Source organism: Aulonocara stuartgranti, assembly GCF_965226115.1.
Source record: "Aulonocara stuartgranti genome assembly, chromosome: 7".
NCBI lineage: Eukaryota > Metazoa > Chordata > Actinopteri > Cichliformes > Cichlidae > Aulonocara > Aulonocara stuartgranti.
In genome coordinates this window covers 60928718-60943465 of record NC_138945.1, presented here as the reverse complement: position 1 = coordinate 60943465, position 14748 = coordinate 60928718, and the positions used below count along the sequence as shown (strand labels likewise).

Genomic DNA, 14748 nt, shown 5'->3' with positions numbered 1-14748 from the left:
TCCCAATGTGCTCGAGGAAAATGCCCTGATTAGGCGGGTGGAGGGGCATTGCTGCCCTAATGAAGGCTTCCCCCACAGTCATTTATGATATTGGTATGGGTAGTATGGTGACTAGGCCTATGGGATGAGCTGACTTACAAGAGATATGGATGTAAGTGAGCGGATGCAGTATTTTTGTATGGATGGGAGAGTTGGGCCGGGGGAATGCATATTCACAACTCATTTGGGGGAGTCAGTTTTACTAGGTTGCGGCTAATGGAGATGAGCTTGTGTTAAGAGCCGGGGGAGACGGTAATTTTACATAAAACCAAAAGAGGTTTGAAATGGGTGTGTGTGTGGTCAGGTTGTGTTTACTTTGTTCTGCCATCTTTTTTCGTTATTTGCTTTATCTACCCAGCTGAAAAAGAAGAAGATGTGATTGAGAATGACATTACTTATCATTATCATTTTTCTCTTTTAATTTACATTTTAATGAATTGATTTATGATAAAGAAAAAAAAAACACATCGTATTTGGTTTAATCTTGCGGAGAAAGACTTCAGTGTAGATGTATTGAGATTGAGTTTTGAGGTTAATCTGCATTTTTGTGCCTCACTTGTTAAGAGGGCAAACTTTAATTCCTGCTCTCTGACAAATGCAGGCAAATTACAAAAAAGTTTTCGGCCTTTTTTTCAAAGGATTTTATGAGCACCACTATAAATTTTTGGGAGAGTTGGAAAACGTTAATAGACACAATGTTTTATTTGCACAGTCTTGTGTAAAAAAGCTATTATGCGGGCTGGATAATAGGATTTACATCGTGTTTATGAGGCTTTATTTTTTGACCAGTGGTATTGTGCGTGCCTTACACTCATTACGATGCTTTGCAAATAGAGTTGCATTCTAATTTAGTCATTTTGGTGATGCTGTTGGTACCGTTTGCCTTATAAACTTTCAGTAAATGCAGTGGGATTTTTCAGATTTTTAAACTAGGTTGTGTTCATTAGGAAAAATAAGTCTTTGAAGGAAAACGAGACACATAAATATAGATTTCAAGGTCTTACAAATGCCTTGAACAAATGTTACAATAAGCTAATCCCTCACCACCATTGTTTCCTCTCCGCTTCCTAATTTCTCGCTTTTTCTTGACTCACCCCTCGTTGCTCCCCCCCCACCATCGCCACAGGAGCTACCTGAGGCCCTTGTGTCCACCTCATTCATCACCAAGGTTTGATTCCTCTGCTTTGAGAGAGATTGGGGGGGAAAAAAGAGTTTAGAAGGAAGAGTAAAGAGTCATAACAAACCCTCCTCTGTTCTCTCCCCTTCTTTTCTACCTCCCTTCCTTCAGCGTGTGAGGGAGAGATGAATGCAGCTAGTGGAATTAATTGCACTCCGTTACTGAAGATCAGCAAGTTTGCACTGTTGGCGTGCTGATCTGCCATATGGCTGCCCACTAGGTGAACACTTTGATTAATGTTGCCCACTCCCCATTTTTTCCCCACTAATATTTGATTCTGATAACTGAAACTCAGCTCCTCATTCTTAGTCTTTCCATCTTCACTCCTTGCACCCCTCCTGTTTGCCTTTTGTTTCCCTCTTTTTTTTATTTATTTTTTGCCATGGTCACCCGAGCCATCTGTATTTGCAGATAAAGTTCGGTCTCGCCCCTCTTCGTTATATTTTTGTTTTGCTTACAAAGAGTTTGTGTGATGTGGCATCGGTATCTGTGAGCATCCGTGAGATTAGAGTGAGAAAGAAAGGCCAGAGTGTTTGTTTAAGAGAGAGCTTTGGAGCTGTGGGTATGTGTCCTTCGCACTTGATTAGGCCCCTGGTGTGTTCAGTGGTTCTCTATTAGCCTCCTCAGCCTCTCGTCTTCTACTGTGCAAAGTGACTACTCTCATGCCCAGAGGTCTAAGATGCACACACACACACACACACACACACACAAACCATGCACACAGTCAGATAGGACAGTGTGCTGGGGTCCATGCAGTAACAAGGAGGTGAACAGATGCTGGAGTCACAATATCAATAGGGCTGACTGTAGGTAATAATGCCTTAGCAGGGTCCAGCCATGAGACAGTGCTAACTAGAGAGGCAAGTCTCAAGTGGAGCATTCACTATCTGCAAATCGCACCATGTGGCTGTGTGCGTGTGTGCTTGTTTGTGGGTGCGCATACTCCCATTACACGTTAGAAAGAGCCTGATGTTGCTGCAGGGGTGCAGCGCGGCGATGTCAGTGTCATCATCAGCTCGGAGACAAAATGTTCTCACCTGAGGTCACAAGTTCACATTTGTTTTCTTTTTTTTTTTTTCTTTACCCCCCTGCTATAATGAGGCAGCAATTCAGAGCACTATGCAGACATCTATGCGGGAAGATGTATTACGATCACATGGGTGCTTTGTTTTCCTTCTTTTTTTATGGCCTGTTCTTGCTGCTCGTCTATTTTGGTCTTCCTCAGTCTTGTTAAGTGCTGCCATTCTCCGGTGTTTGGATGTGGCCCAGAGGGCCCTTAGCGAAACCAGGGGCTGGGAATGAGCAGCGAGCCCCAGCCAGGGGGTGCCCATGGTAGACTGCCAGTCCCACTAAATCTCGCTGATTACCTGGGGTGGCTGTGGTGTGATGGGGGTGTTACCAAGGTGCTAGGCTCTCCAAAGAGGCTGATTGAGATGCAAATGGAGGCCATAACTCAGAGGTAATGCAGATCTGAGCACCCTTTGCCTTGTCCGTTCTTGCTTACCTCACTCTCTCATCGCTCCCCATTTACCCCAGCATAGGAGGAGGCACTGTTATCGTCTCGGGATAAAGTTAGATATTTATCATAGAAGGAGAGAAATACTTGGCTAGGGCTGAGTATGGGAATTGATCGTGGTTTTGACTCGACAAAAGCTCCACAAACTACCAAGTTAGCTCACACATCCCTGCATTTAGCTACATCAACACAAGTGCAGATGCACCTGAAGAGACCAGAATGTTCTCCTGTTTCTTAGACAGAACAGATGGACACTATAAAGTGTGAGGGACTCTAGGCTTGCCGGTATAGAGAGGTGGAATGAACAGGGGAGGAGGAGAGGAGGAGTAATTGCATAGTCCTTTGCCGAATTGTTCTGTGGATGCAAATTTAAATCCCTCCTATTATTTTAATAATCTGCCTTTTACTGCTTGTGCTCGGATCATTTGTTTGCAAACCAGGTTATTTGGAGAGGGAGGCTCGGGGGTAATTTCATGCTTTGGAGCATTTATATCTATAACTTAATGAGGAGAGGGCCTGTTGTTTCCTGGTAATACACTGCTAGAGGGGAGCAAACTTTTTATTCTCCGTTTAGGGTACTGTTAGAGGGCAATAATGTGGGATTACTCTGATGGAATTAAGGAGCAAACTGAGGAGAGACCTAATGTAGCTTTGGGTGATAGACGAAAGTAATACTGATGGTTTAGACGGGGTTTTTTAGGTTCATGGGTTGTACCATAGGAGGATGGGCTTTCCTGTTTGCCAATCACAATAAGCAGATTTCTTCAGATTTTAGCTCTCCTTTTTTCCATCGCATCCACATCTAAAAGAAGAAACCTCTTCATCAACATGCTCTGGGTGCACCAGTTTATAAAATTCAGATATTGTCACTCATTTAGCGCCAGGGCAGAAAGTCAACCCAGTGGTCCCAGCTCGAACTTAATTTGACACAACCTTAATACATTTAGCTGAGAGACAAAAGGAAGATGCGCCGTCTACAGAAAGCAGCACGCAGTCTTGCGAGATGATCGGGACTCTTAATGCAGTTACTTTTCTTCAGTGGAGCCAAAGACATCGTGGGATGGAGTGATGGAGGGGAAGGTGTGCGTCCACGTCGTCCTCTTCTTTCCTTCTTGCTCGCTGTCACTCCTTCACTCCTCCGTTCCCCTGTGTAGGATCGCTCCTCCTGCAAATTGAATCAGACTGCATGAATTAAAGCAATAATTCAATTTGTTTACAAGGCATCATTTATTCTCTGTCACGCCAGTGTTCTGTTGACGATCCGTGGCTCGCTGACCCTCGACCTCTGCTGAGGTCACATGACGCACTTATTATATTTTTCAACCAGAGTCTCTTAGGCTATTATCAGGCGACAAGGGGCTAAAGATACATGATGAGAATCCTATTATTCAAATCTGCCAAGCATTTTCACTGAATGCAAAACTACCCTTATCAGCAGACAGGACAGATCATGTAAATCGTGCTTCAGCACCTGCATTTGCGGGTTGCTGATGAACGTGCTCCTGACTTTGGAAATTGAATTAATGTTAATAGTAAAAACAAACACTCTGATGTCAGATGGTGCCTCCCTTTTATCCCTTTGCTAAAAGGTCACTCTTACATTCCCCGTTTGTTGCACTCGTGGTGATAACAGAGTATCTCTACCGTGTGATTTCATACGAGAAAGGGCAAGATTTTCTATCCCAGAGAGAAAGAGCAAAAGGCACCATCTCCTGTCTTTCCAGACTAAACTATTGTGACAGTGGAAAATGGTAAGCAGTTTAGAATATTGCCGAACAAAAGAGCTTTTAATCAAAGTGCATACCAGACCCTGCGGAGTATAAAACATTCCCTCATCAAAAGGCCTATTATACACTTACTCACATCAAAGGCCTACACGTTCCTTAATTGCAAGATTCTTTTCTTATTCAATTATGTTATGCTTATGTTTTTATAACGCTGATACAAAAAAGGAGGCTCGGATAACCAAATCAAAGGGGCTTAATTTATTATCTCTGAACAGCCGATGTGTGTTCACTACAACAGTATACATTTGTGTAAATGGTTTTGGTGCTTTACCAGGCCTCTGGATACTGAGATGGCACAAAGCACAAGCGTTTCAGGAGAAATTAAACAGAGTAAAACTAGCAGGTTTAGATAAAGCAATCACATTACTGTCGCACTTGAAAAGAACGCATTATTTTGTACTTGAGCGAACGGAGCTTTATTGCTGACACGCCCAAACAGAAAGTTGTATATACAATATAAATGCACAGGGCCTAGGAGTTTTTCTCCATCTCTTTTGTTATCTAACCACAACATAATCAGCAGCTAAGTCTGCGTGCGCTGTTCAGCCAGACACTAAAGTCCCTGTGCAGAATTGCAAAATAAGTTGGGTGTAAATATGTAATTGCCAGTGCTTATTCTGAGATCTGAAATATTAGGGAGCAATATGGAACGCATTAAAATCCTGGTTGTTAGGGGTATCGGTTACACTGAAGACATGCAGGAAAATGTGCACTGTCTGCGAATCTGGCGGAGATAGAGGGGGTAAGATGAGGGGGGGAGATAGGAGCAGGAGAGGGTGAGGAAATGGAGAAGAAGAGACAGAAGAAGAGAAGAGTAAGATGAAAATCTCTTGATGTCTTTCTGAGAACATAGACACATTATTTAAATCTCCATCACTTTTTAATGTAAATCTGATCAGGCTGTGCCCTGGATGAAGGAGGGGAGAAGGGAAGTAGAGGCAGAAATGGAGACACGCACACTGACACAGAAAGCTTTATGATAAAACACCGTTAGGATTGAAAGCTGGATGTTGCTATCTGACTTCACACTTGATTCTTTATGAAACATAAACAAAAACCAAAACGATTTTATATTAACCGTCTTTTTCTTCTTCTTAATGAAACAACACTTCCACTGTGGTGAAATATTTTTAATGTGCATGTTTGTATATATGGGTGCACGTGTCAGCTTGTACGTGCGTGCTTTATGTGTGTGTTTGTGTGCAATCCGATATCTGCCTCAGGCCCCATGGCCCTGGTCTGTCTGCATCCGAAAAGCAAACTCTGCAATTATGATGACCGCCCTGTCCTTTTCATTTCCCATCGCTGTCTCTCTCTCCCTCTCTCGTTGTCTGCTCTTATGCCTTCCCCTCTCTCTGTCTTTATTTTTCCTCTTGTCTGACCTGTCTGTCTCTTTGGAAAGGTAGCCAAAGTCTCAATAGCTATAAAATAACGCCAAGCTCGATCACCTCAAGTTTCAATGCAAAATCATCTCGCTCTTTTTCTGTGTGTGCAGTCCGTTCACCTCACAGATAGCCTCCAAAAAGTTGCTCATCTGTATATTTACATGGCCATTGTTCATGTTTACTAGCAGTAACCCCCCCAAAAAGCCAAACCCCAATAATTCCCTGCATAATTTCTTATATATTGTTGTGTGAATTTGGTTTTATCTGGTTGCACGTTAATTTAGATTTTTGGAATCACTTTCTAAAAATGACAGCATATTCTAAGACAGTTTTTGCTGAATTATATTATGCTGTATTATAATGCATTGTATGCATTACAGAAGCTGTTCTATACTCCCGCTTTACTACATTAGAGGGAAATATTGCACTTTTTACTTCACTAAATTTATTTGACAGTTAAAGTTAAAGATTTTGAAAACCTGTAATGAGCGTATAAAATGTAACACCTCACTATTCAGTAAAATTAAATTACACCAGCATATAAAGTACTTAAAACTGCTTCACCTCTACCAGCTATACCATTAAAATTCTGCTTACACATTAGTTAATAGGTGTTATAAAAAGTAATTATGTAACGTTGCCTCTGTAATGACTACTTTTGGTTTATTTAAATTACACATTGCTGCTAAAAAAGATTGAATTTAATTATTCGTATATTTTTGTACTGCTGCTTTTACCCATTAAAGTAACTAAATACCTTTTGTTTTACTGTTCATCTTTAAGTTCTTTTAAAGTCATTTTCTGCTCAGCGCGCTTTTCTCCAGCTTTCCGCCTCCATGTGACTTCCTGACAGGTTTGAATGAATGATTAGCTCATTGAAGTGCTTACTAATTCGCGCATTTAATTAATTACAGTTATTAGAGCCGCGCTTACTAACATGGCACGGCCGTCGCTGACCAGAAATGTCAACTGAGTACTTAACCGAGGCCTGGCCTTTTTGCTCCCCGCACGCGTGTCAGGTGCCCCTGATGCCCACGTTACGAGCAGCGGCACGTGGGCGCCTCATTCTTCATGTTTCTCATCTGGAAAATCATCCCATGTCCTTCCTTCACCTTTCCCATATCTACCCCTGCAATTGCTTGATTTGTAACTTGATTTCAGGAAAGGGAAAACCTGTAGATTATCCAGCTTTCATTAGAGGGGAAAAACCCAGTCCGTGTCAGAGAAAGAAGAAATCAATTTAATACAGACTTAACTGGAGGAAATTGCATATTCTGCCTGTATGTGCTGAACAGGCACTTTCTCTTCCTCACCAGAGACCTGCCTCCCTATTAATTGCAGTGTGCGTGCATGCCAGTGAGTAAGTGGATGTGTGTGTGCGCGCGTGCGGGCGTGCATTTTGTTTGTTTGTGTGTGTTTAGTGTTTGTAATGTGCAGAACGCGTGCTTTCATTTGTGCGTTAGGTGCTCGAATGCATGTCGTTACCTGAGTGTGTATTCAGTCTTTTTGTCTGTGTGTGGAGGTCAGTTCTCAGACCCGTGGTAGGGCACCCAGCCAGATGTGTCCTTTTCTTTATTTGCGATGTGCATGTGCGTTCTCCACACGTGGGGTGTGTGTGTGTGTGTGCGTCTAATTTCTTTGTCGGTGTATAGCGCATGCATAGGCACAAGTGCATGTGACTTAGCCAGGTGGAGAGGAGATTGGTTGGTATTTATGAACAAACGTCATAATTGTGACAGGATGATATATGACCTGCACATTCCACAGTCCCCCCCCTCCTTCCTTCTCTCTTTTTCTTTTTGCTAAAAATATATATCTATGATATGAGTCTTAAAAGCTGATGGCCAATTTAGTATGGTGTGTTGCGGCCAAGGTCATAGAGATCTGAGTTCCTTGGTGTTCCTCCCTCCGAGGCCTGTTCTAATCTACAGAGCAAGAAGAGGGGCTCAAAGTCATTTCTCTAATTGCTTTTATAAGGTGCCCTTTTCACATGGTGTCTTCCCTGCTCATTCACTTTCATCGCCATTACAACACCTTACCTCTGCACCTGCTGGTTAGGATATGTCCATATTATACTGCTGTTGCTTTATATTAATATTACGAATCTCATATTCAGGAGTGATACTTCAAACCACAGGAATTCGACACTGCGTTGTCTTCCTTTACTCGCTTCTTCTCCTCGTCTGAAGCGTTAACCGGGGTCTGCGGGCTAAGTGTTTTGTGTATATATAGGGGTTTTTCTGATTCCTTAAGTGTTGCCTCTGCATTGGCGATCTATAAGAGGCGCTGAGGTGGTGAGCAGCACAAGGTGAGGGAAGATGGAAGCAGGGGTTAAAGTATGAGAGTGAAGGCTGAGAAGGATAAGGGGAGAGGGGGATGAGATTGAGTCTAGTGCATTAAGACAGTGTATTATTTGGTGGTTCCACTTGCTTGCGTCCATTAGGGGTGGCTTCTGTGCTATTAAAGGGGTCAGCGAAGTGTGTGCACCTGTGTGTGCCCACACGTGTGTGTGTGTTTTAAGAGTTAGTAAAGTGGTCTAGTATCTTATTGAACAGGATGGGACTCCCCTGCTCTAATACTTCTTCATTTTATTGGATTGGATGGCCCCGGTTATAATTGTATTAGAGCGCTTCCCCATCTATCCTCTCCTCCTTCTCCATCTTTCTTTCAGCAGTGATCACATGTCATTCCTGGGTACGCCGCGGAAAAGAGCAGGATAGAGAAGGAGAACCTCTGCAGTTGCCAACTTTCTGTATTCACCGAGGAAAAGTTTAACTGTTTGCCTCCATCCTTGCTCTTAGTCCTTCCTTCTCTCCTTCCTTATGGTGAAAGTCCTAAAGGTCATTGTCTTGTTACAGATAGCTCGTCTTCTGGGTTTGATGGCAGGTGACAGGTGAGAGGTGTTGGCAGCAGCGGTAGTCTGAGGCATCAGGTGATGTTATCTTCACGGTGACCTTGCCGATTTCTGTCCTGAACACGTGCCTGTTTTGCGAACGCGTAGACACGAGGACGCTCACTTTGCAGCGGTTTCTCATTTTTGGAGCTTATTTACCGCGTTTCTCTCAGAATTAGCCTTTCTGTTTTAGTTGTAGCGATAGGTTGTGTGTAGCTGGGGGGCGGTAAGCACTGTCACCCTGAGCCGAGCTCTGTGGTGTTGCCTACTCAGCGATTGCTCCAGAGTTAACCAGAGAGGCTTCGCTGCCTCTCACTTTTCCTTCGCCCTTGAAGAGACCAGGAGTTGTCAGGGTCCTCATAAAAACCCTGAACGATTGCGTCTATGCGTTCTCCGTCTTTTTCTACTCCTTTTTTTCTTCTTCTCCTTCCAAAACCTGGCCATCTGTCTAATTGTTCACCTCCATCGCTTTAATGCTTTTTACATGCTTTTTCCCCCTCTTTCCAGGCAATAAACTTTATTTTCTTCGCAAGACTTCAATCTGCAGGGGGAGGGTAGGCGGGCGGGCAGGCAGGCTGCTCACCTTCTCCCTGCTGGATTTGCTCCAGTGGCCCCTCTTCAACCCCCCCCTCTATCCTCCCTCTGGTCTCCCATTACTCCATCTCTCCTTTCCTTTCCCTCCATGTCTCTAGAGAAGAGGATATGTGTTCGTCAAGCTGACACCTGCTCTCATCTTCTCTGCTGGTCATACACACATAGAGAGCTATCCTGTTGAGGAGGCCTTATAGTGACCTGTTAATTATCACACTGCTGTCTCTTCTGACCTTGTTCGGAGGTAATGCCTCATTTTTCTCACAGTAAAATGAACAACTGAAGATGATTTTTTTTAAACATATGTGTTACAAATGAGGTTTTCCTACTATATTGTTACTTTGGTGACCAAATATTACTTTTCAATCCACCTGCATTTATGTGCATGTATACCTTGTGAAAGTGGCAAAGAGTATAAATGCACACTGCACATATAAGCAATTAAATCAGACAGTTGTCTCCTCTCACCTGTGATTACTGCTGTGTACAGATCATATAAGCAGGTACCCTATAATCATATCTATAATAGCCATAATCAGCCCTTTAATGCTCTGTAATAGCATCCATATAATGGCATAGAGTGGCATCAAGAGAATAATTCAGGCATAGATAATGGTGTGATAGCGTGGTTTTACCCTTGAGTCACAACATTGAATTTGTTGTGTGCGTGTGCGGGTGTGCGTGTGCCTCTGTATGCATGTATAAACACACCCTGGGGCAGTTAAGGTGTCTGTAAAATGCCTGAAGAATCACATTTCCATCAGAAGATGCTCTTAACCCTTTATTGTTTTCTTTGTGCTCACTGCTCCATGGAGCGTCCTTGCTGTGAGTGTCATGTGTACTTAGCTGTGCTGAGACAGACACGCTGAGGAAAGACGTTCCCATATGACACCCAGAGACAGGAGATCAGATCAGAGGGGATGCAGGGGAGCAACACCAGTGGTGGCGGATGGCGAGCTGAACGCCTTTCCGGGTGTAATCTGAGCTGACAGTGTTCCTCTGGGATGGCGGGTGAGAGGAAGGAGGAATACCTGGTGCTACTGTGCCCAGAGACCAGAGCATGAGGGATGCTCTGGAGTCTGGAATCTACATGCTCCATCTCAATTCACGCGGCACGCACTCGTGCTAACATATGCCAGAGTCCCATGTGAGCTCATATGGGCAGGTAGACCGAATCTGGCTTTTTTGGTCGAGGGCCTCAGCAGATAAAGGGAAGAGTGGGGAGAGACAGAAAGGCATGGAAAGACTGTGAGTTGACAGACTTGATGAACCCCGTTGTATGATTTTATTAAACAGATATGGTCCTTGCATGCATTTTTGCTGAGGCCTTTGCCCTGCAGCACAATGCTACAGTAGGATGGAGGGGATGATGAATATTTAGCCTGTCTTCAGCAGTGTGTAAATGCAGCTATGCATTCACTTCTCAAGTCATTTATCTTTTTCTTCTTCTCTGCTATCTGTCTGCCAACATATGGTGTGAGATGAGCCACACCCAAACATGCAGGGAGAGGACACTGTCACTACTTATGAGTTTCTTAAGAGTCTTTAGACAGGACGGTAACTGGAAACCTGGATTCTCATCAAAGTAAAAGTGGGGAAAACATGGGGACTACAAGCAAAGAGCGATCACTCTTCCAGGACTTGAATCACTGCATTGTCCTGTGAAATAAAACAGAATGCAAACATTCAGCCTCTACTTGTGATCACTATTTCCTTTGACAACAACGATTAAAATGGGCAAAAAACTAAAAAAAAGTCTTTGAAATGTCTTTTAATTTGCTGTTACGTCTGTATTTTTCTGATCATATTGTTTTCTCTTTCTCAACAGCACAAAGCGAGAGTTGAAGCAATGATGTGCAACCTGGCTTCTCTGCGCAGCGTCAGGGAATTTGCTGAATCTTTCAAAGCAATGAAGCTGTAAGTATTAAACACAATGTTGTTCATTTTCATCCCTTCCTTGTTTTGGAAATGCAGGTTGTGTGTTTTTTTAGGATCAAGCAGGCGTGGTGTAATAGATGCCGTTTATAAATTTTGTCTCCTCTTACTCTTGCCTTTGAGCTGGTCACAACTGAATTCAGCTGGCATTGGTCCCACAAAACCACACAGTAAATGGTGATGCTCATGCAGGTGCCCTGCATATGGAAAATTGCCCTGCGTGATGTTGGACCTGGACAATCAAACAACATGGAGAATCTCCAGTGTGAAAAACACAGGAGAAGAGCTGGTTTAAAACTGATTTGTTAATTAAAGTTATGGCAGCGTGCCCAACTAAAAAAAATGATGGCATTTCCTATTAGTTGCTCAGACTTATTTTTAGTCTAAAAGCAGGAATAAATAAACAGTTAAGTTTAAAACTGTGGGGACTAAATAGCGTCTTTTATTTAGGACTAGCAACTATTTATCTCTTTTATTATGCCATACTGAAAGGACATCTAAAATGTTACTGATGGACACCATATGGGGAAGGCCCCAGGAGTGAGTGTGTCTATTTGTGTCGATTTGCTTGACATTGGTCGAACACACTTTATGGCACTTATTTTGTGGTGGTCAGCTTTTATAGCATGTGTCTTGCGTCCCGTGGCCGCTCGTACGGTTGCTATTTTGGGGTCATAATTTCTATCATCCATACGGCTCATCCACCCGCAGGTCTCTAGGCAGGGGAGTGTGTTTTTGTGTGTGCGCAGGGGGTGTTGGTGTCAAGGGAGCCCCTTGGGGAGAGGCCGGGCAGTCATCGCCCGTAGCAGCCCTGGGGCAGGTTATGGCCATCCAGGACACGTGTCTTGGGTCACAGCCAAACCTCACGGTGGCTTCCCTCACTCTGTGTCCTATAGTTCCCTCCCTGCGCTTACATATATCCCTCCCACCCACACTCAAGTTATGCTGGCCTCCTTTCAACTCCTCAGTCCTCTCACACTTTAGTTTTTTTGCATATCACTGTTTACAAATGTTTTATCTGCCTTAGTTTCTCTTTCTTTCCCGTTCTCTCGTGTCGTCTCTACGTCTGTGTCGTTCTCTCTCCACCTCAGTATTTTGGCAAGGTTGTATTTCTTCATTAGCCGTGCTGTTGGGGGGGGAGTGCGGGACTCCCAGGGGACGTCAGAGTACATTAATTCTCATCAGAAGGCGAACAGAGCAGAGTGGAGGCTGGGAGCTCTGAGCTGTGAATGGCACTGGGCAGCTGTCTGAGTCTACCACCACTCTATTACTGCACGTATGTCTTCAGGCATAACATGCACAGGAGCGGCAAACACAGCACGCACAAATATGTGCATACAGACATACGCGGGCACACACACACACACACACACTTGTAAACACACAGAGACAAACAGACACAAACACACACACATGCTCATACGCACATGCACAATAATGCTCCTGCAGCGTGTCATTGACAGGTGAAATGTAATCAGAGTCTTTTTCTTTTCCTTCTCTCGTTTCTCACTCTCTTGCTTTTAAGTGCTTTAGTCAGTGGCTTTCACGCTGCTTTGTGTTCCATTGACCCCGATTCTGCTTTAATTGCCTGTCCATTGAAATGAAATTACCTGGATATTGATATTGTTGAATGTGGCGCAGTTTCATTGGGATGTAATTGATGGAGGACGGCACTGACAGAAGGCCATAATATAATTTCTACTGAACGGTCCGTAATTAACACGTGGAATTTGTTTTCACCTCTGATTTGTTTTTACTGAGTTCAGTTTTAATTTCAAGCATTTAAAATGTAATAGAGGATTTTTAAAAACTAAACAAACAAATGAATATAACTAAAAATTATATACAAACCAGACAACCTTCGTCCACAATTCTTCCATTCATTTATACTCTTGTAAGGGTTGGATTATTTTCTTGCTCCCTTATTATGTTGCTTCTGTAGTGCGAGTTTAAATGTGGGTCAAAATGAGTGGCGCTCTCATATCCACTGTATATGTGTTTGGAGCAAAGTGCATCGTTAACGACCAGCAGTACGAGCCAAGCTCACACAGGCAATCTCTTCCTGCTGGCCTACATTATCATAGAGGTCAGGGGTCATACCCAGGGGGGTTATTTAAAGTAAATATATAAACTGATGTCTCCCCGTTCGGTAGTTAACACCCTCGTTTGACCAGCGCTGAGATTGCACGGTGCACACAGTGTTGTGTGAGGTCTTAATGTGGACAGAGGGAATGTGGTGTGCAGCAGTAGGCCTATTAAAGACATTCATTAGACCTGCGCTTATGAGAGAGGGACTAACTGGTGGGCAGTCGAATTAACAGGCCTTTTACATTACAAGCAGACTCACCAGAGGCCCATCTGAGCTGCATGGGAGAAATCGCTGCACTGACCAGAGGAAAGTTGTTTATTTGTGGAGTTTTTTGATCACCAATTTGTGATGCTTTGTTTTTCTTTTGCCTTTACAGGTCATAACATGCAATGCTAAAGAGGTGTAAGTGCCGTAAGCGTTAGTTTAAATCAACAGCTGCAGTGAAAGGTTGAGGAGGTCGGGCTTTGTGTCTGTGATATTACTGCCCCTAGCCACTAAATTAGGGATGGAGCCAAGAGGTTTGCACACTGTTACTGTACTTCACACTCTATTAGACATGTGAACACTGGGGCAAAAACAACCAGTCTTTTTTTTTTTTGCCTACTTTTAAGCTTAGAGCGATTTCTGAGCAAATTTCTGAGCATTACAGCAACTTTTACTCTCCTATCTCGTGTTATCAGGATTAAACTCAGGTCGCAGAGGTTGTTTATTTACGAATGTTCTTTTAATTAAGTGAGTCTTCCTCAATTGTTTTATTTTGGGCGAAAATTTAAATATCTCACATTCCTAGTGTGTGCGTTGCCGATAAAGCGCTGAGGTCGGCGTTCTTTAAGTTGACTTGTGCCTAGGTTGGTGCTCTTTAATGAACCTTGTGTGTTCAGAGGCCTGAAGGTGATCGTACAGTACACTACTATGTAATAGCATGGGATGGCTCATTATAGCAAGGCATAACAATTCACACATTAATTTTCCAGCATCCAGTTTTTAATTAATCCAGTAGGCAGTCTTAAACACAGGGTACACAAATTGCCTTCGGCCTCATAATTAATTCTAATGGAAGAAATTAAAAATTGGTGGGGTGTGTTTGGATTGTTCGACTGTGTTACTGTGGTTTTGAGCTCGCTGGAGCGACGCTGTCACCGACAAGGATCTCTCGCTGCCCTGACCAATCCAGCAATCTCCTTCCCTTTCTGTGTGAGCGGGAAGCGTTGCTCAGTCGCCCACACGGATTCTGCAAGAATAAAAATGCTTTGCATGTCTCCGTCTCCTAAAACATATGCTTTCTCACTGGACCTTTTTAATAATGCCAGCTCCTTTTTTATTCCATGACTTAGCG

The 14748-nt window shown here is 43.4% G+C and overlaps 1 protein-coding gene across 1 annotated transcript in view; it reads left to right on the top strand.

The window, feature by feature from the left end:
• The window catches only part of wwox (WW domain containing oxidoreductase), a 142235-nt gene that overhangs the window by 29788 nt on the left and 97699 nt on the right, over positions 1–14748 (top strand). The window contains exon 6 of the mRNA XM_082540323.1: positions 11217–11305. Within this exon, the coding sequence (XP_082396449.1) occupies positions 11217–11305 (89 nt within the window). The remainder of the gene's footprint in view (positions 1–11216; positions 11306–14748) is intronic.